The sequence below is a fragment of the Eurytemora carolleeae genome, unplaced genomic scaffold (assembly GCF_000591075.1).
Source record: "Eurytemora carolleeae unplaced genomic scaffold, Eaff_2.0 scaffold221, whole genome shotgun sequence".
Taxonomy (NCBI): domain Eukaryota; kingdom Metazoa; phylum Arthropoda; class Copepoda; order Calanoida; family Temoridae; genus Eurytemora; species Eurytemora carolleeae.
In genome coordinates this window covers 391,079-417,934 of record NW_019396278.1, presented here as the reverse complement: position 1 = coordinate 417,934, position 26,856 = coordinate 391,079, and the positions used below count along the sequence as shown (strand labels likewise).

The following is a 26,856-nucleotide window of genomic DNA, read 5'->3' as shown; positions in this document are numbered from 1 at the left end:
ATTTTAACGTTTCAAGAAACTGATATCTCGCCGCAATTTAAAGTTGTTAATCCCTGTATCTTTGCAACTTGATGGCGTAGACATTGATTTTCCAAACTTTGAATTCTGCTGGTTTAGATAGCTACAGTTTAAGTGGGGGTTTTGAGACGCGGCTGTAATTCATTAAATTCGGACACAGAACCCATAAACTATGGAATTGAAGGACGACTGTTTAAAATAGTCCAATGAGGATGAAACACAACAATTGGGCATATAGTGTACAAGGACTCATTTCACTTTCAAAAAGTAATTTATGAAAAAGTAGATAGTAAATAGTAGATAGTAGATAATAGATACTAGATAGTAAATAGTAGATAGTATATAGTAGATACAGGGTGTCCTTTTAATTCCAAAAAATGAAGAAATGAAATAACTGAATTTGCGCATTTTTTGGTATTAGAATTGTGAATTTTCATTGTATACAACAAAACGTTCATATTTTAATTACTCAAATTAGTTTACAGATTGTAAAAATTCCAAACAATAACAAAGTTAAAGCAAATAGTAAATAGTAGATCGTACATAGTAGATAGTAGACAGTAGATTGTAATGTAGATAGTAGATAGTAGATAGTAGATAGTAGATAGTAGATAGTAGATAGTAGATAGTAGATAGTAGATAGTAGATAGTAGATAGTAGATAGTATAAGATTAACCCACTAACCTGGCAATAAAAAATACTCTCAGTATGTAAATTAGGGAACCCTGAAAAATTCAAGATTAAAATGTCAGGTTACATTAACTGCTTTAGAAGAAAATAGTTAACTAGCTGTGAGTCATAAACTAGCGAGAATGTCTTTAATGCCACTTTGCCAAATTTCAAATTATACATTTTTTAATCCATATATGAAGTAAAAGATCAAGCTTGTCAAGTCAATTTTGCCAAAAATAGGAAATTATTTAAAAAACAAAATAGTTTTAAGCAAGGTTGTAATGCAAGGAAAGTTAATTGCTGTCGCGTATACTCTGCGAACATATTAAAACCAGTTCTCTCTGGGCGGAATTTGTAAACAAGAATAGATGCATCAGTGTTCGTTTAGTATCCGAGGAGTTTAAAAGCATTAAATTTTGATAATTTTGAAAATTCATATAATAGTTTCCTATGACCAGAATATTTAATTGATTTTTTAATGTGAAAGATGGATCCCATGTCAGGCTTCGACATCCGTCTTGTGTTTACATTAGCGCCTAGAGACAGTACACTGCAGTACAAAAGATGTGTACACTTCTGAAATAACTTTCCTTGCATTACATCCTTGGTTTTAAGTACATTGAACGAGACAAACAGTGTTACCCACAAATGATAAGACGACGACTTTAAATTCTTGTCAAGATTTTATTTTGGTTTCAATATATAAGTTTAACGTTGCAGCAAAGAAACAAGTTTACTGCTGCAGGAATAATTAAATGTAAGAACAAAACTATATAAATTCCGCACAGTGGCGTTGGTCCTCTTTGCAGTCTCATCCTGTGTGGTTAACCCTGTACCTGCACTAGCTGCTAGGAGTAGGTTAACCCTGTACCTGTACTAGCTGCTAGGAGTAGGTTAACCCTGTACCTCCACTAGCTGCTAGGAGTAGGTTAACCCTGTACCTGTACTAGCTGCTAGGAGTAGGTTAACCCTGTACCTGCACTAACTGCTAGGAGTAGAATAACCCTGTACCTGCACTAACTGCTAGGAGTAGGTTAACCCTGTACCTGCACTAGCTGCTAGGAGTAGGTTAACCCTGTACCTGCACTAGCTGTTAGGAGTAGGATAACCCTGTACCTTTACTAGCTGCTAGGAGAAGAATAACCCTGTACCTGCACTAGCTGCTAGGAGTAGGATAACCCTGTTCCTGTACTAGCTGCTAGGAGAAGAATAACCCTGTACCTGCACTAGCTGCTAGGAGAAGAATAACCCTGTACCTGCACTAGCTGCAAGGAGTAGAATAACCTTGTACCTGCACTAGCTGCTAGGAGAAGACCCAGGAGAAGAATATGAGGAAGAAGAGGAGGTTTCCATCTAGTACTACGGGTATAGGAGATAAACAGGATATAAATCCAATACAGGAGAACCAAGCAGACATTGATACTGGAGATTACTAGACAAGAACCATACAATATCTAGACGAACTGTCCATATTCTTTGTTGCCTAGCTGTCTGGTTAGTAGTTATATAGATCTGTACTGATGTACTGTCAAGCTATCTAACTATCTAGCTATTAAGCAGTCTAACTCTGAAGCTCTTTAATTTTTTTCTGTAACTAGCTCAGGAACCCAGCGTTGCACAAGGTAGTCATAGTTATTCCCACCGTTTACCCGAGCTTTGACATAAAAGTCGACCTATTCAACTTAGAATCTTTGAACAAATCATTCCCAAGTTTCTCCCAAGTTCCCCTATCACAATTTTAAGCAAATCTGTCCAGGGGTTCCTGAGTTATGATCGGACAAACAAACAGAGATTACAGGTTTAATATATAGATGAATAACTGTCTAAATGCATAATTGTCTAACTGTCTATCTGTCTAACTAGCTGTCAACGGTCTCACAGTCTAACTCTCAAGCTATTTTCTTCTCTAATTACTAACTGTCAAGCTGTCAAATTGTCAAAGTGTCTATCTGTCTAACTATCCAGCTGTTGAACTTCATCATGACAGCCTGACTGCCAAGCTGTTCTATTTTCGGATGACTTTTTGTCTGACTGTCTAACTGTTATCTACCTAAATATCTGTCCAAATGTCAATTGGGGTGACTGCTTTGTTATTTTCTAATGACTTACTGTCTATCTATCTAACTGTCTTATCGTCTAACTATCTATGCTGGACAGTTACAGGGTGTCCCACGAAACATGGCAATAGCAAGACGACTTGAAAGTCGTCTTTGATATTTAAATTTATTTGTGCCATAATTAGTCTTCTATCTACTTTAACATGTATGATTCTTGAAACAATTATCACATAATTCTCCTAGCCCTGGCATTTCCAAAAAGTGGTCTGCGTTTTTTGTGCTTTCAATATTACCGGAGATATAAAGAGTTTGGTTCAGATTTCAATTTTGTTAAATAAAAGCAAAATTGTCGAAATCTGAACGAAATTCTTCATATCTCGGGCAATATTGAAAGCACAAAAAAGGCAGACCACATTTTGGAAATGGCAGGACTAGGGGAATTTTGTGATTTTTATCTCTAGAAATTCACTTCTAAAATTAGGTTGACAAATAAACGCAGCAAATTATATCAAAAATCAAGACGACATTCAAGTCGTCTTGCATACTGTCATGTTTCGTGGGACACCCTGTATTTGATAAAAAATACATATTTTATTAGATTAAAATTGTTTTGGTTTCCCTAGTAAGGAGAGGTGCCAAGCATCTGTATCGTTTGTGAGAATTATATTCTGGTTTGTTTCCTCCTGGTATTCAGCTCACATTACTTTTTTAACAGGGTAGATTTTTATATCGGGGGGGGGGGGGTAAATCTCCCCCCTCCCTCTCAAAAGAGCAAACGTTTCAATTTTATAAGTGTAACCATTCATTTTAAAAAAGAGGGGAATGCCCGATTCACAATTTGATTCTTTTAGACCTTTATCTGATCAATAATTTGGAGATTTTTCCCTAGATTTACAAGTATTTAATTCTACAATTTCTTCAATTGTTTCTGTAAGAGAAATTCGTTATTGAAAAGAGATAATCTTCATTCTTGAGCAAAAGTCAGACCATCGTGAATCGGACATACAACTCTATAAATGGAGAGTCACTTCAAATTACGTTTACATGTCCCTTTAATCAACACCATTTAAACATCATTCCCTTTAAGAAGTTTGTTTGTTTTACTCTCTTTTTATTCAAGATTATTTTTTTAGAATTTCTACATTTGTTTAAAATAATCAAATAAAGTTTGTTCATTTCACTTTCTTTTATCAATCTACAACACTATACTCTACCATACAGTGAGGCCCATAAAACTGCAGAAAAGAAAGACGGCGTACCCTGCACAATTACTTTGTTTCATGTTCAATTGTTCAATTTTCATTGGACTTTTTAAAATAATATCTTGTCGTCTTCATATTCCACAGTTGTATGCGCCCCACTGTATAATATATTGGGAGTAAAATTTCTAGAGCTTTTCCATGTATTCCAAAAATATGCAAAAAATATCTAAAAACCAGGAAGTGATGCAGATATAATTATGTATGATGCGGATGTGATTAGGCATGATGCAGATATGATTATGCATGCAGATATGATTATGTATGATGCAGATATGATTATGTATAATGCAGATATGATTATCTATGATGCAGATATGATTATCTATGATGCGGATGTGATTAGGCATGATGCAGATATGATTATGTATGATGCAGATATGATTATGTATAATGCAGATATGATTATGTATGATGCAGATATGATTATGCATGATGCAGGTAGGGCTATACATGATGCAGATATTATTATGCATGATGCAGATGCATTTTTAGGTCTTATTTTCATAGAGGATATGTTTAAAATCACAAAATGCGTTTATTATTTCCCCCTAGTATTTTTGAATCAAGAAACTTCTCTTTCATTTCTCCTTCTTAGAATTTTTGGATCAATAATTCATTTTTCATGTTCCCTTAGTATTTCTGGATCAAGAACCGCATTTTTTTAATTTCCCTTAGCATTTTTGAATCAAGAAACATATTTTTCATTTCTTTTTCTTAGTATTTCTGGATCAATGATTCATTTTCATTTTCCCTTAGTATTTTTGGATCAAAAATTCATTTTTCATTTTCCTTCAGTATTTTTGGATCAATGATTCATTTTCATTTTCCCTTAGTATTTTTGGATCAAAAATTCATTTTTCATTTTCCCTCAGTATTTCTGGATCAATGATTCATTTTATATTTTCCCTCAGTATTTCTGGATCAATGATTCATTTTTATTTTTCCCTCAGTATTTCTGGATCAATGATTCATTTTTTATTTTCCCTTAATCCAAATCTCATTTTTATTTCCTCTTATCATTTCTTATATTCATCTTTAGGATTGATAAAAATGATGTGTGTACAAAAAACCAGTATACTTATAATGGTACATATATAAATATGTACATTGTACACTATACGATAAATATGTACATGTACACTATACGATAAATATGTACATTGTACACTATACGATAAATATGTACATTGTACACTATACGATAAATATGTACATTGTACATTGTACGATGTAGGTAAATTGATTGAGGCTTATGTTATATAAAAAGAAAATAAATCTTGGGTTAAACATGAAATTGTGAAGATAAAACAATTTCCCCCATGGTTGACATTTTATGACCAATTGTTTGATAATTAATTGTTTTGATTAACATTGTATAATGTATTTTATATAATTGACACGAAATCATTTACCTGAATACACATAATAATGCTATAATGGTATTGTCGCAACTAGACCCTGCAGGGGGGGGGGGGGGGGTGAGATAAAAAACCTACCCTCTATGCCATGCTATACAATCACATCATGAGATATTTGGACCGTAAGTTTGAGGGTAGAGTTGTTATATATCATTATTGTCAAGAAGTTTTGATAATTGACAAACTATTTTTCCGATTGCGATTGCGTTTTTGAAAAGTTTCAAGAAATTCAGATTGAACAGAAAAGGGGAATAGAGAACTATATTTTGAAATTTCAAATATTACTTTTCTAAAATAAGAATATGGAGAAGGTCAAATTTCACTGAAAATGTATGTGTGCAACAGTGCAAGAAATAATATTTAACATTAAAATTTTATCAAGTAATGAATTGCAACATTTAAAAATTCTAAAATTCCTCAAAAGTCAAAAGCAAGGATAATTTTGGGAAGATATCTTGACTATAATTTTATTGAAAATATAAAAAATGTTGAATTAAAATATTTGAATGTTTAGCTGCCTGATGTTGAATACTTCCATCTCCAAGGACACGAAGTATTCGGAGATTATCTAAAACCCCATCATCACCCTCCCCATCATCCTCGTCATAATCTAATTCTTCAGATACATCAAGGAGTCCGTCAGGAAGGTCCAGAAGGACTCCAACATGAGCGAGGCTAGTGGAGTTCCTCATTATTTACAGGATAAATTGGAGTCCATTGAGTACATTTGGTGTGGAGGAGGAGTACTTTTACTCTGCAGAAGGAGTATATGTACTTAGAGGTGGGAGTTTAATCACTTCGGAGTAGGAGTACATTTTACCTGGAGAAGGGAGTGCTTTTCTCCAGCAACTCTCAAGTGCTTACTTCTGGAATTCATTAAAATACATTCGATTAAAAGAATAGTTTTTATCAAAAATTTTAAAAAAATATCTTAACCTCAATAATTCTATTAATTCTGTTTGACAAATTGATTACTGTCCATTACTATAACATATTATTTCTTTTTAGCTAAAATATTGAGGTGTGTTTTTTATTGTTATTTTAACATTGGTGTTATCATTGTACTTTATATTTATCAATTATCAACTATCTGTAAATTTATCGCATGTTGAGGAAATCTTAATTTAATTTAATTCTTCGAAAAATCACAGTTTAAAAATAAACTGTCTGTCTCACTTTTAATCTGTATATATAGCTCTGTCTATCTATCATGCTTCCACCCCGCCATTCAGACGAGAACTGAGCCCTGACATACGGTAACCCATCTGTTCATTTTAGGCGCACGCGCGCAACTGTCTGTTTGTTTTTGGTGTTCGTCTGTTCAGTGTTCACACCTCATCTCACCCTAAACAGATCTTTAGGATTGGGTTACACCATGTCTCAATAAAAAATAATGTTTTACTAAAATTTTAGTTTTTTTGCCATTGTTTTCTGGTTAGTTGCTCAAAATGTTACATGTAACTTTTTTACTAAATAAATCTATTTGAGGTCACTCTCAATATTATTTCAAAGCATTTTTCCATGCCCTTACCATTAAAGTGTTTTTACAGTCTTTTCTTCATTATATTAATTAAAACAATTTACCATGCAAAACAACTTGTATATTGTAATTAAATATTTATGTTTCTATTGGGACACACCGTGGAAGCAAATCAGTTGAACTTGCGTTTATAAGATGTGCATTCATCCTCCATTTTGCATCTTTGCTAAAGTATTAAAGAACGTTTACGGAAATATCAGAGCTCTGATCCTAGGATGTAAAATTGTAAATATTAAAACACATTTATAACTCTAAATTAATTCAATTTTTGACACAGGATTTAAACATACTGTGATACCCTCAAAGGATGAGCCTTTTTTATAACGTCTTAACGATATAAAGAATAACGGTAGAGTTTAGCCATAAGCCTGTTATAAAGGCATTTTACAGTATAATATGATTAATGTTGCAGAGTTCCAGAAATGTAAGAAAAGTGTGGATGAAATGTGTGTACATGTCTAATCTTTTCTGGACAACTCGTACGTGAATTTTATCATGAGGTCTACAGACTTGAAGAGCTCAATTTACCTATTTAAAAATAAACATAAAATTTATAGCCTATTCTTTTTTTTGAATTAGGAATAAAGCTTTGCAGTGTACCTTTTACCACTCATAGGTTCACAGTCAAAATCAACTGTGAATTAGGTTTCTTTTATCTACTAATTATTATAAAAATATTCTGGTTTTCACTTTTAATCCTCTTTTATAAAGTTACTATAGCATGCTTGATGCATATATGTGTCACATATTTGTGCGTACTCTTATCATAGAATATTATGATGTATAATATCAACAATATATGTACAGTATAACCAGAAAACTTTGTAATAGGAAAACGACTTTTAGACTCAAGTTATGACTTTAAAACAGACTCATTTCATTTCATAAGTGCAGTTGAATGCGTTACTGGTAAAACTATTCGCTTTGTAACAACATAAAATACAAATATTGCTTTATTGTCGTCTTCACATGTCACAGTTTTCTGATTCTCACTGTACACTACGTACTTTGTATTTTATACAAAGTCTAAACACACGTTTTTATCAATTTTATTCTGTTTTGTTGGTTTAATTCTATAACATTAGAGACAGAAGGTGTTGTTATGACAATATGTTATATAAACCTATAAATATCAAATATCATTCAGGGTTGCAGTTAGAATTATTCACGCTCGTCGCTCACTATTAATATTTATTATACGAAATAGATATACAGGGTGTCAATATCCAAGAAATAGATTACAGGGTGTCAATATCCTAGAAATAGATTACAGGGTGTCAATATCCTAGAAATAGATTACAGGGTGTCAATATCCTAGAAATAGATTACAGGGTGTCAATATCCTTGAAATAGATTACAGGGTGTCTATATCCTTGAAAAAGATTACAGGGTGTCAATATCCTAGAAATAGATTACAGGGTGTCAATATCCTTGAATAGATTACAGGGTGTCAATATCTTTGAATAGATTACAGGGTGTCAATATCCTTGAATAGATAACAGGGTGTCAATATCCTTTAATAGATTTCAGGGTGCCAATATCCTTCTAACAGATTACAGGGTGTCAATATCTTTGAAATATATATACAGGGTGTCAATATCCTTGAAATAAATTGCAGGGTGTCAATATCTTTGAACTAGATTACAGGGTGTCAATATCCTTGAAATAGATTACAGGGTGTCAATATCCTAGAAATAGATTACAGGGTGTCAATATCCTTGAAATAGATTACAGGGTGCCAATATCCTTGAAATAGATTACAGAGTGTCAATATCTACAACCCCTAAAATATATATAGGTTGTGTAAATATCCAAGAAATAGAGTCACAATTGGTGTTTAGATGAACGGGATATTCAATATTCATATTTATTTACATAAAATAGATATACAGGGTGTCTAAAATTTAGATTTAGATTTATATATATTGATGTTCAGAAAGGCCCATGATCTGTAACATTACAATGAAACGGATATAACAGTGGCCGCAGGTTGACCAATGATAAATCTTCAATAAAATCAATTTGTATCCATAAAACTTTAAAATCTGGGATTTGCTTAGTATTTTGGGTTTCAATTCTTAATATTTGCGAAAATATAACGCAAAATTTTATCAAAAAATCTTATCGTATCGGTCCTTAATTCAGAACTTGAAATATTTATCTGGCAATGGCTCATCTTAATAATTTCATAACATTGGACCTGAGCCCAATTGGAGGCAATTATAGGTGGGGGGAGGGGTTATAGATTAGGGGGCTCAGGGAGGTGCGGAATTTTTTCAATCATATATTTTACAGAAAATATTTCATTTTAGAATTTTCACGCACAATTTTCACAAAGCAACTTATGTAACAAATATCAGTGATTTAAGTGTTCAAATTTAAATTGGTAGTGAAATAATAACTTTTTGTTACATGACAAAAATGTCCCCCTCCCCTCTACAAATTGACAAATTATGGCTTTGGTCCTTGCACATCAGAACCTGAATTGCACAATGTACCTTAAACTAAACCAACCTAAGATGTTTCTGATCTAAGGGGTTTCAACCGAAAACTAAACTTTGTAGAATCTGATAAAAAGTATGGAGTATTTTATACTTTACATACAGTTTTCATGATAAGTAAAACGATGTCGGTTTAAAGTGTAAAAACATCTACTAAAAAAAATCATCAAAGGCGCATACAGGGGGGCTATGGGGGCTTAATCCCCCCCACTCATCCTTCTGCAAGAGTAAAAACTATGATTTCAGAGTGGATTAACTCCAATCTCTTTGGAAATTCTAAGCATGTTAATCCATCTCTGGACCACTTCCTGTAAACGCCCCTGAAAACAATATAATAATCAGATCAGTTAGGTCAGGAAAGTCATAGATCCGTTGATTCCAAATTTGTTAATACGGCACCAACTGCAAAGTGTACTAATTTTCCGAATCCTGTCCCATGCAGTTCAGCAAGCAAGAAACCTTATATTTTTAAAACCACCGAGTATATTTGCCTAATTATGAACCAAGGATAACCGTGTTTAAACACCGGAAGTGGGTTGTTTACAACGGAAAATAGATCCTACTTCATGACTCTTTAACGATTCTGATTTTCTGTTAATTTTTCATCATTATGTTTTATGCTTTATACAGAGCACGGTTGTTAAAAGTTAACAATTATAAAGTTTTATTGTTTTAAATTAGAAATGTTAATATTTGTATAGTAGCAATAGTATTAGAAGTAATCTTATAATTCCTGCTTTTGATATTTTATACCCACCCTTACTATTTTAGAAAGGGGGATGAATCATGAATTGTCTTAAAAAAGAAAATAAATCAAATAATATTCCTTGATTTTTGTGGATTTCTTGATTTTAGATTGCATGATAGATTTTGCGGATATATTACTTTTTTAACTTTTGTAAGGTATTTTTTCCTCAAAAATGATTAATTATCCCTGTATTGCCTACGTAAATTATCCACCCTTGATAAATGATGAGTTTGCAATATGCAGATCATTATTAGCTAACAGCTCAATTTTAGATTTGAATAGGAGCCAAATATATCTTCTATATTGTCTTCATTAGTTCTCAATTCTAAACTCATTATATTAGGAAGATGGTATATACACTACAGGCATACCGTTATATTTAACATAAACTTGTTAAACAGAGGGGAGTTGTTAGTTTCAAGCATTATCTTAAAGGTTCTGTTTACCTATTTTCAAATATACCTAATTTAACTTTTAAATTCAAATTCAAATTTTGGATCATTTGGATTTATTTTAAGAGCCATGCAAAGTTCTCCTTACTCTCTGTGACAGATCTGACATGTTCTCCTTACTCTCTGTGATAGATCTGACATGTTCTCCTTACTCTCTGTGACAGATCTGACATGTTCACAGAAAATCCTGTTTTATAGTGAAATAGATGAACAATCCCTTTAAAGTAGAAATATGTACAGGCTTACCCAAAAAAGATAGAGTGTAAAGACGACCTGAAACTGATATGATAAGACGACTACTAGGTTAAATTAGGTTTTTAGTCTTACATACAGTGGTGGATGTTTATTTCAATACAATGAAGACAATTTTTATGTTAGCCTATAAAGTAGCATTAAAAGAATTAATAAATTGACAGCTTATCTTTGGTTCAATTTTGAAGTGCATCCAAACTGTTTGAAACCTTGGTAGAAATCAAAATTAAAGGGAGTGTTCGCGAAAAATGAATGGGGGTATGGGCTTAATGCGATAAAAAGCGCTTTTGATCGCTACTAATCTTACTTTTATCTGTTGCGTCTATAAGCAGAAACTTGTTAAAGACGTCTCATACCGAATAACTAAGCGCCCATACAAATTGAGAAAATTGCAACATACTACTTAGACCGTAAAAAATTAATTTAATTTCAAACAAATCATTCAGATATTACAACCTCCAGTCATCGATTATCTTTCGCCACATTTGTATATATAGTTATTCGGTATGAGACGTCTTTAACAATTTTCTCCTTATAGACGCAACAGATAGAAGTAAGATTAGTAGCGATCAAAAGCGCTTTTTTATCGCATTAACCCTATACCCCCTTTCATTTTTCGCGAACACTCCCTTTAAGACAAAAGGTCTTCATTGTATTGATATATACAACGACGACTGCATAGTCTTCTAATGGTTTATTTAATGTTTTGGCAAAGAAAAAGATAAGTTTACAGATGAAGGGAATCATGAATATGGTTCTTTGTTAGCAATCCTGTAATAAACAGTAATATCAAAGAAAATTTAAATCGTTGAACATATATTTCAGTCCTTGAATATTGTTTGAATTGGTTCATGTTAAACTTAAATACGTCGAGTCCTACTCCGAGGAAATTAGGATTTCGTGACATTTGAAGATTTAAGCTTCATAGCGTTGATTTTGATAATCTAATCCAAGGCAGCACACTCAGCTCATTTCTCTAAAGTTTCTATCCGGTTTCTATCCGGTTTCTGCGGTTTGTATCCAGTTTCTATCCGGTTTCTTCGGTTTCTATCCAGTTTCTATCCGGTTTCTTTCCGGTTTCTATCCGGTTTCTATCCGGTTTCTATCTGGTTTCTATCCAGTTTCTATCTGGTTTCTATCCAGTTTCTATCCGGTTTCTATCCGGTTTCTATACTTCATTTTACAAGATTTGTGAAATAAATTTTTACTTTAATCAAAAAAATTTTCTTGTATAATTTTGCTATAGTCCTCAGAAATGCAATGGATGAATACTTTCTTTTCTCAAATACTTTATTTAAGTATTTACAATAAAAATATAATATATCTAAATGCTAAACATTTTAATTTTGAAAAAAGAATATAAAGTTTATAACTAGATGAATATGATGGTCGCAGATGGATGCAGATACGATTAAAAAGTAAAAATGCAATTTTTAGGGGTGAGGGGAAGTCTAGGAGAGCAAAGTTATGTCCACACCCCATAGGTTTCCATTACGTATGCATATTTGTTAGAAACTAATTACAATACAGAGTGTCCCATAAAACATGGAAATTCATTGACGACCTTAATTTCGTCTTAGATCCATGCGGCAGTATTTATATTGCAGTATTTCAGCTAAAACATCCATAATATCGAGAACGCCTGGTCTTGAGATTGTCAAAATGTGGTCTACACCATTTATGTATCTTTAAAATTGACGGAGATATTGAAAAATTGAAATAAATTTTATTTTTTTGATAAGTTAAAATTGTCAATTTTTTAGATACAAAAAAGGTAGAGAACTTTATGAAAAGCTCGCTTTAGACGTACATCATTGTTTTTTTTTACTTTTTTTTGCCATGCATTAAATATCCGAAATCTTTTAAGTCGTCTCTCGATTCCCATGTTTGTAGAAAAAATTGTGACTTAAGTCATGATTTACAGATACAGCGACGGACAGACATGCAAAGAATATCTCCTTATAACTTTATATGTACATGTACAATCTATGTTTGTCTTTTTCAAATCAAATCAAATATTTATAACAGGAAGATTTAATTATTATTGGGATTTGACAATAATATAATTATCATAAAAAAACCCCCGATAAATCCTCATTATGATGTTTGGATATTCAAGCATAACTCATGGACAGATTTGCCTCAAATACTATCAAAGAACTCGGTAACCACGTTACCACATAAATACTTTTTTTTAGGGGGGGGGCATAACTCATCAGATGATGGAGGAAATCAATTATATAATTCTCCTACCCACCTGATTTAACCTGTGCCAATTATAGAATCGAAAGCTAGCTGTGCAACCGACCTTGCAGTATAAGGTCGTATACACTAACTTTTTTATGAGGTGTGTATCCGCGACCTACAGTACATCGGACCAACAGCAGCTTGAAGCTGCTAAAAAAACCATGTGCTGGTTATAGGTCCGAAGTATCGTAGGACGGATGTAGCGTTGGGTGGATGTAATTCATGTAATACAATCAAGGAGTATGAAATAGAAGGGAGATACAACTGACGCGGCCCGCCACACCATATGATTATATACAGAGCGTCCCATATCATATTAGATTATCTCTAATCTTTAACGACAAAATAAACCCTTAATAATCGAAGAACTTATCATTTTCCGCAAGAAAATTCTTATTTAAGCCTTATGTTATTTTTCAAAATGATTTATTCGAATTAAATTTTCTTATTAGTCCCGAAAATCGCAATTTAGACCCNCTGAAAGGAAAAAATTCAAGCCACGGCCCCTGGACAAATTCCTGAATACGCTCCTGAGGTTATTGTATACGCGGTAATTGCACATCAGACAAATATTTCTTATACAAATGGAGTACCGTCTGCAAATGGTAGGGCGGGCCGCGTTAAGTTGTATCTCCGTTCTATTTCATACTCCTTAAAGGGTCTAAAAATCGTTCTCTAGGACAGACCCCTTTTTTCATTTAACCATTTTTTTAAAAAATTTTTCATTTGAACTATTTTTTTCTCATTTGAACTATTTTTTTTTCATTCATGAACTATGTATTTCATTTCAACTATTTTTTTGTTCATTTAAACTATTTTTTTGTTCATTTAAACTATTTTTATGTTCATTTGAACTATTTTTATGTTCATTTGAACTATTTCTATGTTCATATGAACTATGTTCATTTGAACTATTTTTATCTTAACATTTGAACTATTTTTTTGTTCATTTGAAATATTTCTGTGTACATGTTAATTAATTGTATGGTCTCTAATCCTTCATAATAAAAAAATTTAAAAACTGAATTGGTAGAAAAATAGTTCAAATGAGCAAGTAATGTGAATTGTTGATTTGATGCCAATGTTATGAATTAGTCGTCTTTGCCCTAAAATCTATGATTATAAAAATACGAGGCATTTTTGTAATTCTGCGCCTTATTCCTCGTCCGTCTTTTGTAACTTAAAAGTAAACTTCAGCCTTTTAGGATGAATAAAACTATTTGTTCAACGTTACATTACGAATATTTATATATCATTGTAAATTGTGAACGTATTAGGATCTTTATTCTCAAAGTAAAAACCGTTTATCAACTAATTGTATTCTTTTTTTAAATGGAATCCACACTTAGCATTTAGTTGATCTGTCTTCAATTCACTTGGTGTCCGATTTGGACGTATCTCAAAGGCCGGATGGTGGCCTTATTCCTTGGGGAATATTTTACAAACATTTCTATAACTTCTTCATTTAATTTCACTATATTTTCAATTCATTATGAAGTATTTATTACGCGTAATTTCCTAGAGAACGATTTTTGGACCCCCCTTCCTATCAATTTATACATGCATTTCATATTTAACATTAGGAATAAGTTGGTCATGTGTCCGCAGCGCCTGGTCTCTTAGCCCGTCCTAGCCGTAGCGCTCGGCCCTCTAGCCTGTCCTAGCCGCAGCACTCGGCATAGTAAGTGTCTTAACCTAACCCTTAAATATTAATAATTTAGCTGAATAGTAGTTGGTTATGTATTAATTTGAAAGGATGGGGGAGGGGGGTTTCCAAATAACGGTCTCCAGGACGAATCCCATCTCATATGTAACACATGAATAAAATGGGTCATGTGTCCGCAGCGCCCGGCCCCTAGCCTGTTCTTGCAGAAAAGTTCGGCTCCTTGGCCGCAGAGCACGGCCCAGAAATTGTCTGAACTTAACCAAACTCTAAAATAATACATAATAAATAATACTTGTACAAAATTGATAGGAGAGAGGGGGAACCTAACCAAAAATCGTATACTTGGACGGACCCAGCAAACCCGAATTTTGCATAATTTGGAGCTAAAATGTTATACAACTTATTATTTGAAAATTTGGAACTGAATCATTCAATTTAATTCAATTTTAGAGTAATGAAATGTTCTCAGTAAAGTAGTGCAATTCGAATTAAACATGGAGGAGCAGCAGCAGGTGAAATACAGGGTTTTAAAAAGAATAACTGATGCCCCCCCGCCACAGGATTCAATAATATCTATATGGGGGGGGGGGTATATAAGAATATTACTTGCTTACGGCGGAAAAATATTTTTTCAAGCTTTTGGATGTTCTTTTAACAAATACCAAGTAATTGTTTAACGTGAAGTTTATAATTGTAGGAAGATTATCTTGAAAGAGTTAAAATGGTAAGAGACATGGACGATAACTCGGAGAATGTGTTAAGTGAGGAGGGAGAGAAGAGAGAAGAATTGGGTTTAGAAGGGATTGAGGATTCAAAGAAGAATGAAATGACGACTCGTCAAGAAGAGATGAAAGAGAATCAGGACACTGAAATGAAAAGGAAAAAGATTGAGGTTGAAACAGGATTTAAAGATTGTGAAGTGAAGGAGAAAGAGAAAGAGTCTGAAAAAGAGATGGAAAAAGAGATAGAAACTTCCAAAACTGAAACACATAAAAACAATTATGCATTTAAAAAGAAATTTTTACAATCAGAGGGTATGGTAGCGGTAGAGGCTGATTGTGTCGAATCAGTGGCTAAAAATGACGAGTCGGAGGCAAGTTGTATCGAGCCGGAGGCAGGTCGCCTCGAATCAGAGGCAGATAAAACCGTACAAGCTGAAGAATTCGGGGTCGAGAAAGATATTCTAAGAGATGTTGACGAAATAAGCATTCAAGAGATTAAAGTGGAAACTGATTATTTAGACATCGACGATGACGATTATCCCTTTCGTCCGGAATTAGACAGCCGATCCACCGAAACTTGGTCACCGGGCCCAGCCAGCCACCGAAAATCGTCCTTTGATCGACGTGTAACGATCCCCCGGACGGATCTACAGAAGTCCCGGCTACAGAACCGGAACCCTCTGGTTAGATTGGTTAAACTAGAAGAGGGAAGAAGTGAACCCTGGGCAGTATTAGAACCTAATCCTAAACCTCTCAGTAAACTTGGAACCTTTACGGTGTCAGGGAAACAAGTCCTCGAGAGGTAATTTTGGGTTATTGACCAGTTTTTAATACGAAAGGGGATTTTCTTTAAAAGTATATTATACACAGTCTCAAAATGCTAAAAGCGGGAAAAACTTCGATAGTTTTTAATTCTAAAATATTTTCTATTAAAATATTTCTTGTAAAACATGTTTTACCCGTTAACTAAATGTAAAACTTCACTAAAAGACCCATCATAACGAAAATTTTATTTGTTAGGTTTGTTTATTTGCGGAAAGGAGAGAAAACTGATTTCAAAACCATAACAAAAATAACCAAGGAAAGCAAAATTCATTAAAATCCCACAAGAATCCTTAGTGGTAAAAACACATCAAGGGACTGTAAGCCTTGCAATGATGACAATGCCCGAAGCCAGATTCATAACGGTACCCTTTAAAGCTTTGTCTGATAAAGTATGCATTAGATATCAATTTTGTACTCTTAAAAACTGATTATTTTCAATTGTGGTTTTTCTACAACAGGGACTAGCGCAATTCTACTACAAATAAACGTGTAGGAATTATCTGAATTTAAATTTTTGAAACCTTGAAAAACGTTATTGATCAGATAAAGGTTCCACAGTTATGAAAGGAACAATGCCATCTTTGCATGAGGTTCATTTGAAATTTTGCTTACAGACCCTTTAAGTACTTCGTTTTTCTTCATTGATTTTGAAATATTGCTTTGAACTGAAGGAACTCCAAGAATTCTGGAAAATAATTTTACCGTCGGAGAGTCTGACCCTGGTCCGGACCAGGATGGAGAAGATCCTGAAGCTGCATAAATCCTTCACGACGAGGGTTCCCTCCAGCTCCACCTCCTCCGAGGAGCATAGACCCAACTCCGTGTGGAATAAGTACAGACGAGTCTTGGCAGAGTCGATGGATTTTGTTAAACCTGAAAACTCCGGGTTATCATCTGAGCTTGAGCTGGGGTTGTCTCGAACTACACGCTCTAGTAATCAAAACGAGATTGGAACAAAAAGCAAGACTATCGGTAAGTAACTTAGTTTTGTGCGATAGATCCGTTATAATAAAAATAATTTTTACTGTTATCGATAACCTAAATTTCTGCGTTAATTGTTGTTTTTCTGTTAAATGACTTTCGGATTTATGCTTTAAAACAGGATTAAAACAGAATAAAACATTTTTCAAGCTATTAAAACGACGTTTTTTTCTTAACAATTAATGAAATAAAGACCGGATTCGGCATGCCTTTCTATAATTAAAAGGTCTCTTAAAATAGAAGATATAGTTTATATCAACTGTTGATTATTACATTGATTAGATTTCTTTGATACTGATATTGGTGAACTCCTGGACTCAGACCATCCCTCAGCTGTACAGTTTGCTGCTGCACTGCTTCAGGAGGTTTTACAGGATCTTCAGGTAGTATGTTCAGGACAGTATAAGAATAACCATGAAAACTTTAAACGATAACTATAAGAGAAAAGGTATGGCACAGGACAACCATATAATAGGATAATCCTGGAATAAGACATTCATAGAAAAGGACAACAATTTAACAGAAAAACCATAAAACAGGACTACCCTGGAACAGGACAACCATAAAACAGGACTACCCTGGAAAAGGTAAACCTTGGAATCGGACAGTCATAGAATAGGATAACTCTGGAATAGGACAATCATGGAATAGGACAATCATGGAACAGGATATCCCTGGAACAGGAAAACCATGATACAAGACAACATCGGAACAGGAAAACCATGGAATAGGTCGTAAATGTTAATTTTAGACAATTCCACTTAGGACATGAAGTAGGCAAGGAAAGGGCAGGAAGTATGTGGAAGTGGACAAGGAAACGTGTACGAAACGACAAGAATATTACAATTACAGAACATGTTTGTTTTCAGTCTGGATTCCCAAACCTGGAGAAGATCAAGTTTGCCTCTTTACTTCTGCATCTTGCAACTAAACAGTTAGATTTCAATCTTCTCTATCCGTTCTACTCGCAGGTCATACTTTTTCATTCTTCTCTTAAAAAACAGTTGCCATAAATTGAATTTTTTTTATTTTTTCATTTGCTGGCAAGTTTTTATTTGTTTTCATTTTCCCATTTTCTAAACATGATAACAAATACAACCAACTTACTATCTCAATAAAAATACAAAGGTGTAACAACAAGGGCGCAAGAATTATATATTTTTTTATAAACTTAATCTTTCTCCTGTGTCATTTTACTAAATTTCTTTAAAGTTTAACCCGTTAATTTGAATAAAAACAAAATTATAAGTAAACCTATGTTAGAATGTTGTTCATGAAATAAAATCTAGTTAAAATGCAAAAATGGCATTAAAAAATGTATTTTCAGGTTGAACAGGAGGTAGAAAGTGGAGAACGGGGTTGGGACGCCGACTCGTGTTCCAGTGTAAGAAAGAAAATAATAAAATCTGTTCAAGATGGATGTTTGAAATACGATTCAGGTCTTCTCAAACAGGTAAATATTCAGAACTTTTTTTGAGCAGTATTAACGGAATTTTGGAATATTAAAAAATTAAAGCATATCGACAGCTTCAAAAGTCCTTCTATAAAAGCTTTTAGTTACTGTGGGGGTAACTTTAAATTTTATTATTTTATAGTGCCCACATTGGATATCGAGATTAATAATATGTTTATGCTAAAGCAATGACTAATATAAAGAACTCAAACTTCGTTTTTCATTTAAAAGGTATAACGAAGACGGCAAGCAGTATTTTGCTTATTTATCATTGTTTATTTTTTTAATCTTATAATTTCACAGGAAGCTGAGGGTGGTGGTGTACTACCTATGGATGTAGTGTCCAGTCAACTCAATTTAAACGAAGATAACTCAAACCAATCCAACCTATCACATTTCTCAAACCAATCCGACCAATCAAACTTGTCCAGAAACTCTCTTCAATCCAAACATTCAGATGAATTAAACCAATTAAGCCCAACAGTTCCAATAAAGAAACCTAAACGATCGGTCCCGCGGTTGAAGAAGAAACGAACCTTTAAATCCGACGAATCTGGGGATTCGGACGTGAGTGACGATTCTGATTACACGCCGGTCAAGAAATACCGGAGATTCGACGGTAAGCTTGGAATCTGTGCGGTCAGAATTTATTTTATGATAATTATTCCGGACCATTCGGACTGAAAAATGGATCCGGATCCAGGACCATCCGGACGGAAAAAATGGTTTCGGATCCAGGACACTCCTTGGATCTAGATCTGTTTCCAGCTTAGTAAATCACATTGAACAATTTAAATTTGATTTATTTTTTAAATTTCACCGATCATTATCATATTTTATAACAAAGATTAAGAAAAAGTTTGGGGCCCGGACTGAGGCTTATTTTGTTATTGGTTTATTGATTTTGGTTTATTTATTGGATTCTTTGATCCGGAATTTTTCTTACAGTTGAATTTTAGAAACAAACGGAGAGAAGAAGATATCCTCCCCTGTCAAGAATGGAGTAAAGAAAACATCGTCTGACCGAGTACGAAAACCTGGCCGACCAGCTAAAGAAGATCGTGCATCATACTACACAAAACTAGAGAGGAATACAGCATCCGGTGCCCGGATAGGTCGGCCTTCTAAGAAGATGTTGGAGGATGAGAACTACAAGAAGAAATATAAAACCTATCCTTGCAATCAATGTGATCTAGTTCTCAAGGTAAGTTCACAGTTTAATAAAGGGGAGAAATATACGAAATGAACAGAGAGAAGTAGTTCAACTAGGTATGGATAGTTGAATACTTCTCTAGTGCAAACTCGGCCTCACTTTAATAATATTAAAAGTCTAAACCCAATTTCTTACTTTTCATTTATTCTGGAATTAGAAAATGGCGGTGGGGGGGGGACGATCGGAAGGGATAAAGGCCTGTTTATTAGTATACAGCACAACAGGACAAGGAATAGATAAGTTAAGTAGAAATCCTTAGTAAGCCAAGATTGAAGGTTGTTATAACATACCGATTTTTAAAATGAGATTATGGGTTTTGATAGAGATATCTTAATTTCATTTTTAGGCTGAGAAGCATAGAGATGTTCACTTATTTGAAGAACACAGTCATGGAACTCTTTGCCCTCAGGAACCATGAAAAAAAAGCCGCCAGTTATTGGAACATTCCAAATATAAGATTAAATTTACTGCATCTTATGCTAATCATAATTTTCAGAGATAAATTCACCAGCTTTATCTAGACATGAAAATATCATTGAAATCAGATATATTTATTGCAAAACAAATCATCAACTATTTAGTATTTCACAAAATGGAACTGGAAAAGGGAAAATTTGGAATAAAATTAATGGAACAATTAAAGTAGCAGAATAAAATAGAATAAAGGTTCTGTATGCGATCTTGGACCGAATTCATTGAATTAGAGTTCGGTCACTGAACTGTCCACAACAGGTTCAAATCTTCGTTCTTGAGGATTTGAGTCAGTGATTCAGGATTTGAACCGGTGGTAGGTAGTTCAGCGACCTCTCCAATTCATTAAATTCGGTCCTGTTTCTAGTGAAATAAAAATATATACTATAACTTAAAATAAATTTGTAACCCAAAAGTAAATAAAAATGATAAAGCTAGGTTTAATTACACTTTTTAACATGAACATGATACAGTGTGGATACCAGTCTGAAACCTTTGATGAGTATGATTTACACATGAAATCTCATAAACTTATCTGTGAACTCTGTCAGGTAATCTTCATTATAATTACAATCGTTATGTAAAACTTGTACTGTATGAATGTATGAATGTACTATGTATGTATGTAAATTATGAAAATGAATTATGTAATTTTTTATTTTAGAAATGTTATATTTTTAAACGTCACAATTTTGCGTCCTCATAGTTAGTGCAACCTTTGATTGATTGATTGATTGATTGATTGATTGATTGATTGATTGTATAATAAATTCATTAATTGTTAATTTAAATTGGTAAATAATTGATTGATTTATCGATTTTCTAAATAATTATTATTGAGCAAGATCAGATTGTTAAAATGGGCAATGGACTAATGACTAGTTGATTTGAAAATATAATTTATTCCTTGGTTCATTATGATTTCAAACTATATATCTTTCTCTCATCAAAGTAAGAAAATTATGTTGTAACAAATTGTTAATTTCTGACTGATTTTTAGGTAAAGAATATGCCATGTGTTATATCTGTGGAAAGGAGTTGAGGAAATCTTATTTAGCCCTTCACTGGGGGTATTTAAGGCAAATAACCCTAAACATTTGTTTAAATGTCCTAAAATTCTAGTGATTAACTGTAAATGTTTTATTTTGTAGAATGTTCACGAGGTGGAAGTTGTTCACTGTGACAAATGTGAGTTTTCTACGAACACCAAGGACAAGTTGAAAGTACACATGAGAAGAGTACATCTAAACACGACAAAAACATGTCCGGTAAGTGATTTAAATACACGGGCTATCCAGGCAGGGGTACCCTAAAAACTGACACTTAAATGACGATCCAAAATTCTTTAAATATAAAACGATTTTTTTCGCTTTGAAGAAGTGTTTTCGGGTTCCCTTTCAGATCTAACCTATTACTTATATTATTACTAATAATGAATTGGCAAAGAAACAAGCCAATATAAATCCAGAGGAATCCATTACTGAACTAGGAAAAGGACAAAATTAGATCTGTCCAGTCCTCTCTGTTTTCTCATACTTTGTCATACTTTCAGATCTTTCTATTATTTCTTATTTTTGTAACAGTATTTCTATCTTGTAAAACCGTGATTCTTTTCTGAATGAAATTTATTATCTACCATTTATGTTGAAATCGATCTTTTCAGGTTTGTCAGAAGCAGGTCCGAATGTTGAAACGACACTGGGAGAACACTAAGTGTGGGGGTAAACTCAAAACTGGAGTTTTTACTTGTGATATTTGCAACAAACAATTGACGACAGAGCGTGGATTGAAGAAGCACAGAAAGCTTTTGCATTTAAAAGCAAAGGATAAACAATGTGAAATGTGTAGTTATAGCACGTATAGTAATTTTAATCTTCGTCTTCATATTACAAAGGAACGCATCCATTCAAGTTCATCAATAGAACACCATCATCTACCAAAGCTAGCTTCGTTTTCAAGTACAGAGCGTCCCATATCATATTAGACAATCTCCAGGCATTAACGACAAAATAAACACATATTATTCAAAAACCTAGTATTTTCTGCAAGACAATATTAATACTAGCCTTATATTCAACTTTTCAAAATGATTCATTCTTCTTTAATTTTCTGATAAGTCCTGACAATCGTAATTGAGATCGATTGACGATCTAATATGATGTGGGATACCCTGTTTGTACAATTCTTAAATAAGAGCGTAAAGTCGTTTGTAATATTTCACCAGTTGTTTCAGCCACCAGAAGAAACGTTTTTTTACAATTCTTAAGTAACATGTAACTAACACTATTCTACAAATTAGTTTGCATGTATACAAACGAGAAAAAAATCAAGTTCTATCATTGGAAATAAGTTATTTAAATTAATTTTAAAATCTCGCAGGTTTATGCAAAATCTCTCAGCTATGGTCGCTTGTTGGAGGTTTTCTAAACTTTAATTGTGAATATGACATTTTGAAGAAATCTGCCAAAAAAATTGTAGAAATCGTAAAGATAATATTGATAATGAAATTATAGATTTTTCGGTTCTACTACGGCTTTCATCGATAAATTCTTCTTATGAATATGTTCTTAAATAACAAATTAGTTTAAAAATTTTTTTTTACATGTTTTGTCCGGGTTATCAAATAATAGTAAATAACGTTTCTTCTGGTGGCTGAAACAACTGGTGAAATATTACAAACGACTTCACGTTCTTATTTAAAAATTGTACGTCCTAAAAATGTCTGATTAGTATCAAGTGAACCCTGAAGTCTTCCTCTACAATACTGACCTTTCAGCTCTAAATGTTACATAGCCGGTTTCTCCCTTTAACAGATTGAGAGGGGGGTGGCATTCCCATCTTTGCATGGAGGGTTACTTGAAATTATGCTTACAATCCATTGAAAGATCTAATTTTTTAATTTTTAGATACTCCGACTGATGGAGAGCTTCTAGCTACCCGACTGCTCTCAATGGTGACTAGATACTGCTCAGGAGCAGCTCCTCACTTTCCTATGAAAAAGGTAAAGACGGACCTAACTTAACGAATTGAAGAGGTCGCTGAATTAGTGCCTACCCCCGGTACAAATGCCAATCACCGAATCAAAATCTTCCTGAATCTTTAACTTTGAATCGGTGGTTCGAATTTGAACTGGCGGCAAGTATCTAAGCAACGTTGCTCAAATTCATTAATTATGGTCCTAGGATTTTTCCATTTATGGCTCAGGATCCAAATATGACGGAGCCACACTATTTCAGTTATGTTAAGTCAAGATTTAACAAATAAGGTCTAGGCCTAAGGCATTGCACCCAGCAAGAATTATGTGACGTAAAGTACGTTTTTATGCAGCTTTGAATTTCTTTTTGTGAATTTGTGTTAAAAGCATAGAAGTTCTCGGTGAGTTCAAAGCAAGCAGCACCTGTCCCTCTCATACTTTTTTTAAAAAAGGGTTGCATGGATTTTTTGATTCTATCCATCTTAACATAACCTGGAAAATTATTCTCAGAATTTAGTCTTAATTTTCTTGACATTTAGGTTCTCTTGCTTTTATGGAAGACAATATTAACTACTCTGGGTGGAAGAGAGGAATTAGCGAACCTCAAAAATAAATATAGAGAATTAGCAGGTTAGATTGATGTATTGACTGTATATTTACTTTTGATACAAACTAAAAAAAAAAAGTTTAAACAAAGTGAAATACACTAGCAAGGGTTTCTTACTCGGGTGGTGATCCTCAGAACTCCAAGTAGGAGCATAATGAGGATAGCTGTAGGTGTCCGCACAGTCCTGAGTACAGGTCGTCATCTGTAGAATATACTCAAGCAATTCGACGCACCCTCGACCTGGCACAATAGTTAAAAAGGAAGTTTAAGTTAAATGGAAGTACTATTTCTGTGCAATTCGAGGAAAATATTTCCATTATCTGGGATAAGTATTTCCAGTGAATAAAAATGTGAATCTAAACTGAATCCTATACAGATATGACAAGATTTGCAGTAATTGTCTCCAAGTTTAGGCTCTTAATTAACTTTTGTGTGTTTTGTGTACAAACGAGGCGGTTTTAATTTAATTTTTATTCATTTTAAGGTATTCCACCCATCAAGGAAGATACAGTTACTGTAAGTCAGACAATGCGGGCAGCTAGTCCGCCAGCCACAGGGGTAGAGCTTATTGAGTCTGGTAGGCGGAGGAGAGGAATGTTGGGGCGGATGGCGAAACAGAACTCATTGGACGATATGGGAATAGATCTAGGTAATTTATAATAATAAGAAACATTAATTGTATTAGACATTAAAAAACTAGACATTCATTATCAAACATCTTATTGAATCACATAATCATGAAAAATGACCCAACATTTCAATAGAAACATGAATAAATAAAAAAAAATAACATATATAAATTATATAAGAATAAATTTTAAAGAATTTTAATAAAATAAACAAAAGAGAAAGAGATTGAATGGATTGTGTACTGTAGGTTCACACTAAAGGAGAGATGGAGACGATCTGTACAATCTGTAATCAGAAAACCTACAGTATTGATTGGCACATGAAACGATACCACGATGATGTTCCTTGGCAGCCTGTCTACCAGGGGGAAAAATCCCCGGACAGTCGTCACACCGCGGAGAATTCCCTTATGCCAATGAGATTAACCCCCTAATTAACTCCCCCACTTCTTCCGCAAATCTCAATGTACAATTTGCTCAAGGAGCTGAAGGATGATCTTTATACATTCCCATCCCATGCATAACTTTTATTAAGAATATAAGAACTGTAGTTACATCAACATTTCAAAATATTGTTAAAACGTTTTTTAAGTAGAATATCTTTTAATAGTATGAATTTTCTTTTTCATCTGTATTGTTTCATTTGTTGCGAATGAACACATTTTGTTTAGATTTGTTTTAATTTAAATATGCACAAATATTATTGTTTATGTAAAGCAGCGAGTCCGTTTGTTTTGTACTGATTACTGAAGTACGGTTTAGAACAGAATGATAAACTGACATGGACGAGGTGAACGGGAACGGGAAACGTCTTCCCAAACTTAGAGAAATACTTCGTAGACAGAAACCGGACTCACAGGTATCCTCACTTAAACCATGTTTAACGGGACTAAAGACATAATTTTATGTGACCCTGCATTTGTAATGTTTCATTTCCGATTCACAGCGGAACCCTCTAAACCTTTGTCTGAACAAGGTTATCATTATTTTTCTAGCTGAAAATATAGGACTCAAGTATTCTTTCTGCAGACACACTTTTGTTGATAACTCTGAAAACAATGTTGCTTTATATTCAAAAAAAATATTATTTTTATGTTTTGCTAACGTATAAAAAAAACAATCTTCAATCATACATTAAAAAACGGCATTTGACAGGAAATATTGGAAATTATAGAAGTTACAGTGTATATAACTAACTCTCCAGCTTTGTGACTGTCTGCACGCAATTTTTAGAGAAAATAACGAGGATATTTCTGTCATCAATAATTAGACGAAGGCTTAAAGTGTAAGAAAGTTAAAAAATGGATTGTAATTTGAAATTCTGATAATGATAAATGTTTTGTTTCAGGACGAGGAATCTCCTGATATTGATTTTATCTACGCGGACTCGGATAATTTAGGAGCTGAACTAGCAGAGCTTTATAGTTATACAGAACAGGTACTATTTGCTAACTTCCAGATTCGGATCCAAAACCAAAAATGTTGTTCTCAAAACACAAACCAAAATTGTTTACAAATAACAGATAATTTAAAAAATTCATAATCCCTGGACGGTTCATTAAGTTTCTTGCTAAAAATAAGCCAAAGAGGAAAGAAATGTAAACGTTTTTTCAGTTTAAGTAAATCTTGAAAAATTGTTCATTTTTTCTAGGCCGAAAAGAAGATTGCACACAATATTCAAAATATACTGTTTGATATCAGTTTGGAATTTGCATTGTTATTTTTTAAAATTAAATTGATTTTCAGATAAATATTGAATCGATGATGGTCCGATAAAAACAAAGGAGTTTTTTACATTTTAATATCTTATTTTTAAGTTCTTCTTGATGTCGTAGCTTAACCACTTTTCTAGAAATAACGTGATTATGTTTGTATAGGGTGAGTTTAATCTATGCGCTAGTGCATGGCATGAGTTGGCCGGTCGCTGGAAACTAGGGCCTTGGTCGGGACTAAACTACGAGGAGAAGGTGATTATAGTTATTGATAAATAGATGATCAATTAATCCATCCCCATTTATTTATTTATTTATTTATTTATATAGATCTATTTATTTATTTTTAATTATTTATTTATTTATTTATTTATTCATTTATTCATTTATTCATTTATTCATTAATTCATTTATTTGCACTGATCTGCACTGCTAT

At 33.4% G+C, this 26,856-nt stretch overlaps 3 protein-coding genes across 3 annotated transcripts in view; 2 read left to right on the top strand and 1 right to left on the bottom strand.

Annotated features, from left to right (window-relative positions):
- Nucleotides 1-128: 128 nt before the first annotated feature.
- On the bottom strand, nucleotides 129-6,313 carry LOC111700011 (uncharacterized). Its single transcript, XM_023470817.1, has 5 exons — nucleotides 5,946-6,313; nucleotides 3,367-3,430; nucleotides 1,982-2,122; nucleotides 703-743; nucleotides 129-152 (listed from the first exon to the last, which is right to left on the bottom strand). The coding sequence occupies exons 1-5, from the start codon at nucleotides 6,117-6,119 to the stop codon at nucleotides 129-131; spliced, it is 444 nt and encodes a 147-aa protein (XP_023326585.1). The 5' UTR covers nucleotides 6,120-6,313.
- An 8,512-nt stretch (nucleotides 6,314-14,825) lies between these two features.
- LOC111700005 (uncharacterized) lies at nucleotides 14,826-21,097 on the top strand. The gene is made up of 12 exons (XM_023470811.1): nucleotides 14,826-14,848; nucleotides 15,284-15,345; nucleotides 15,531-16,357; nucleotides 16,576-16,636; nucleotides 17,052-17,352; nucleotides 17,644-17,744; nucleotides 18,231-18,332; nucleotides 18,689-18,814; nucleotides 19,118-19,433; nucleotides 19,774-20,018; nucleotides 20,374-20,436; nucleotides 20,972-21,097. Exons 2-12 carry the CDS (start codon nucleotides 15,328-15,330, stop codon nucleotides 21,080-21,082), a joined length of 2,271 nt encoding a protein of 756 aa, XP_023326579.1. The 5' UTR covers nucleotides 14,826-14,848; nucleotides 15,284-15,327; the 3' UTR covers nucleotides 21,083-21,097.
- A 9-nt stretch (nucleotides 21,098-21,106) lies between these two features.
- Nucleotides 21,107-26,856, top strand: part of LOC111700010 (striatin-interacting protein 1-like) — a 23,246-nt gene continuing 17,496 nt past the window's right edge. Inside the window, exons 1-6 of the mRNA XM_023470816.1 lie at nucleotides 21,107-21,115; nucleotides 21,650-21,766; nucleotides 22,162-22,219; nucleotides 23,405-23,499; nucleotides 24,012-24,102; nucleotides 24,564-24,728. Coding sequence (XP_023326584.1) covers nucleotides 21,107-21,115; nucleotides 21,650-21,766; nucleotides 22,162-22,219; nucleotides 23,405-23,499; nucleotides 24,012-24,102; nucleotides 24,564-24,728 — 535 coding nt within the window. The remainder of the gene's footprint in view (nucleotides 21,116-21,649; nucleotides 21,767-22,161; nucleotides 22,220-23,404; nucleotides 23,500-24,011; nucleotides 24,103-24,563; nucleotides 24,729-26,856) is intronic.

Bases quoted from the DNA above. Each gene is read 5' to 3' on its own strand.
- LOC111700011 (XM_023470817.1), bottom strand. From the start codon at position 6,119: ATGAGGAACTCCACTAGCCTCGCTCATGTTGGAGTCCTTCTGGACCTT. The intron at 3,431-5,945 runs GCAGCTAAACAT...GCTGAATACCAG, and splicing joins ATGGAAGTATTCAACATCAG to GAGGAAACAAACCAGAATAT. The intron at 153-702 runs GTTAGTGGGTTA...AATGAATTACAG, and splicing joins AGAGTATTTTTTATTGCCAG to CCGCGTCTCAAAACCCCCAC.
- LOC111700005 (XM_023470811.1), top strand. The intron at 16,637-17,051 runs GAAAGCAAAATT...TTTGAACTGAAG, and splicing joins CCATAACAAAAATAACCAAG to GAACTCCAAGAATTCTGGAA. The intron at 17,353-17,643 runs GTAAGTAACTTA...TACATTGATTAG, and splicing joins AACAAAAAGCAAGACTATCG to ATTTCTTTGATACTGATATT.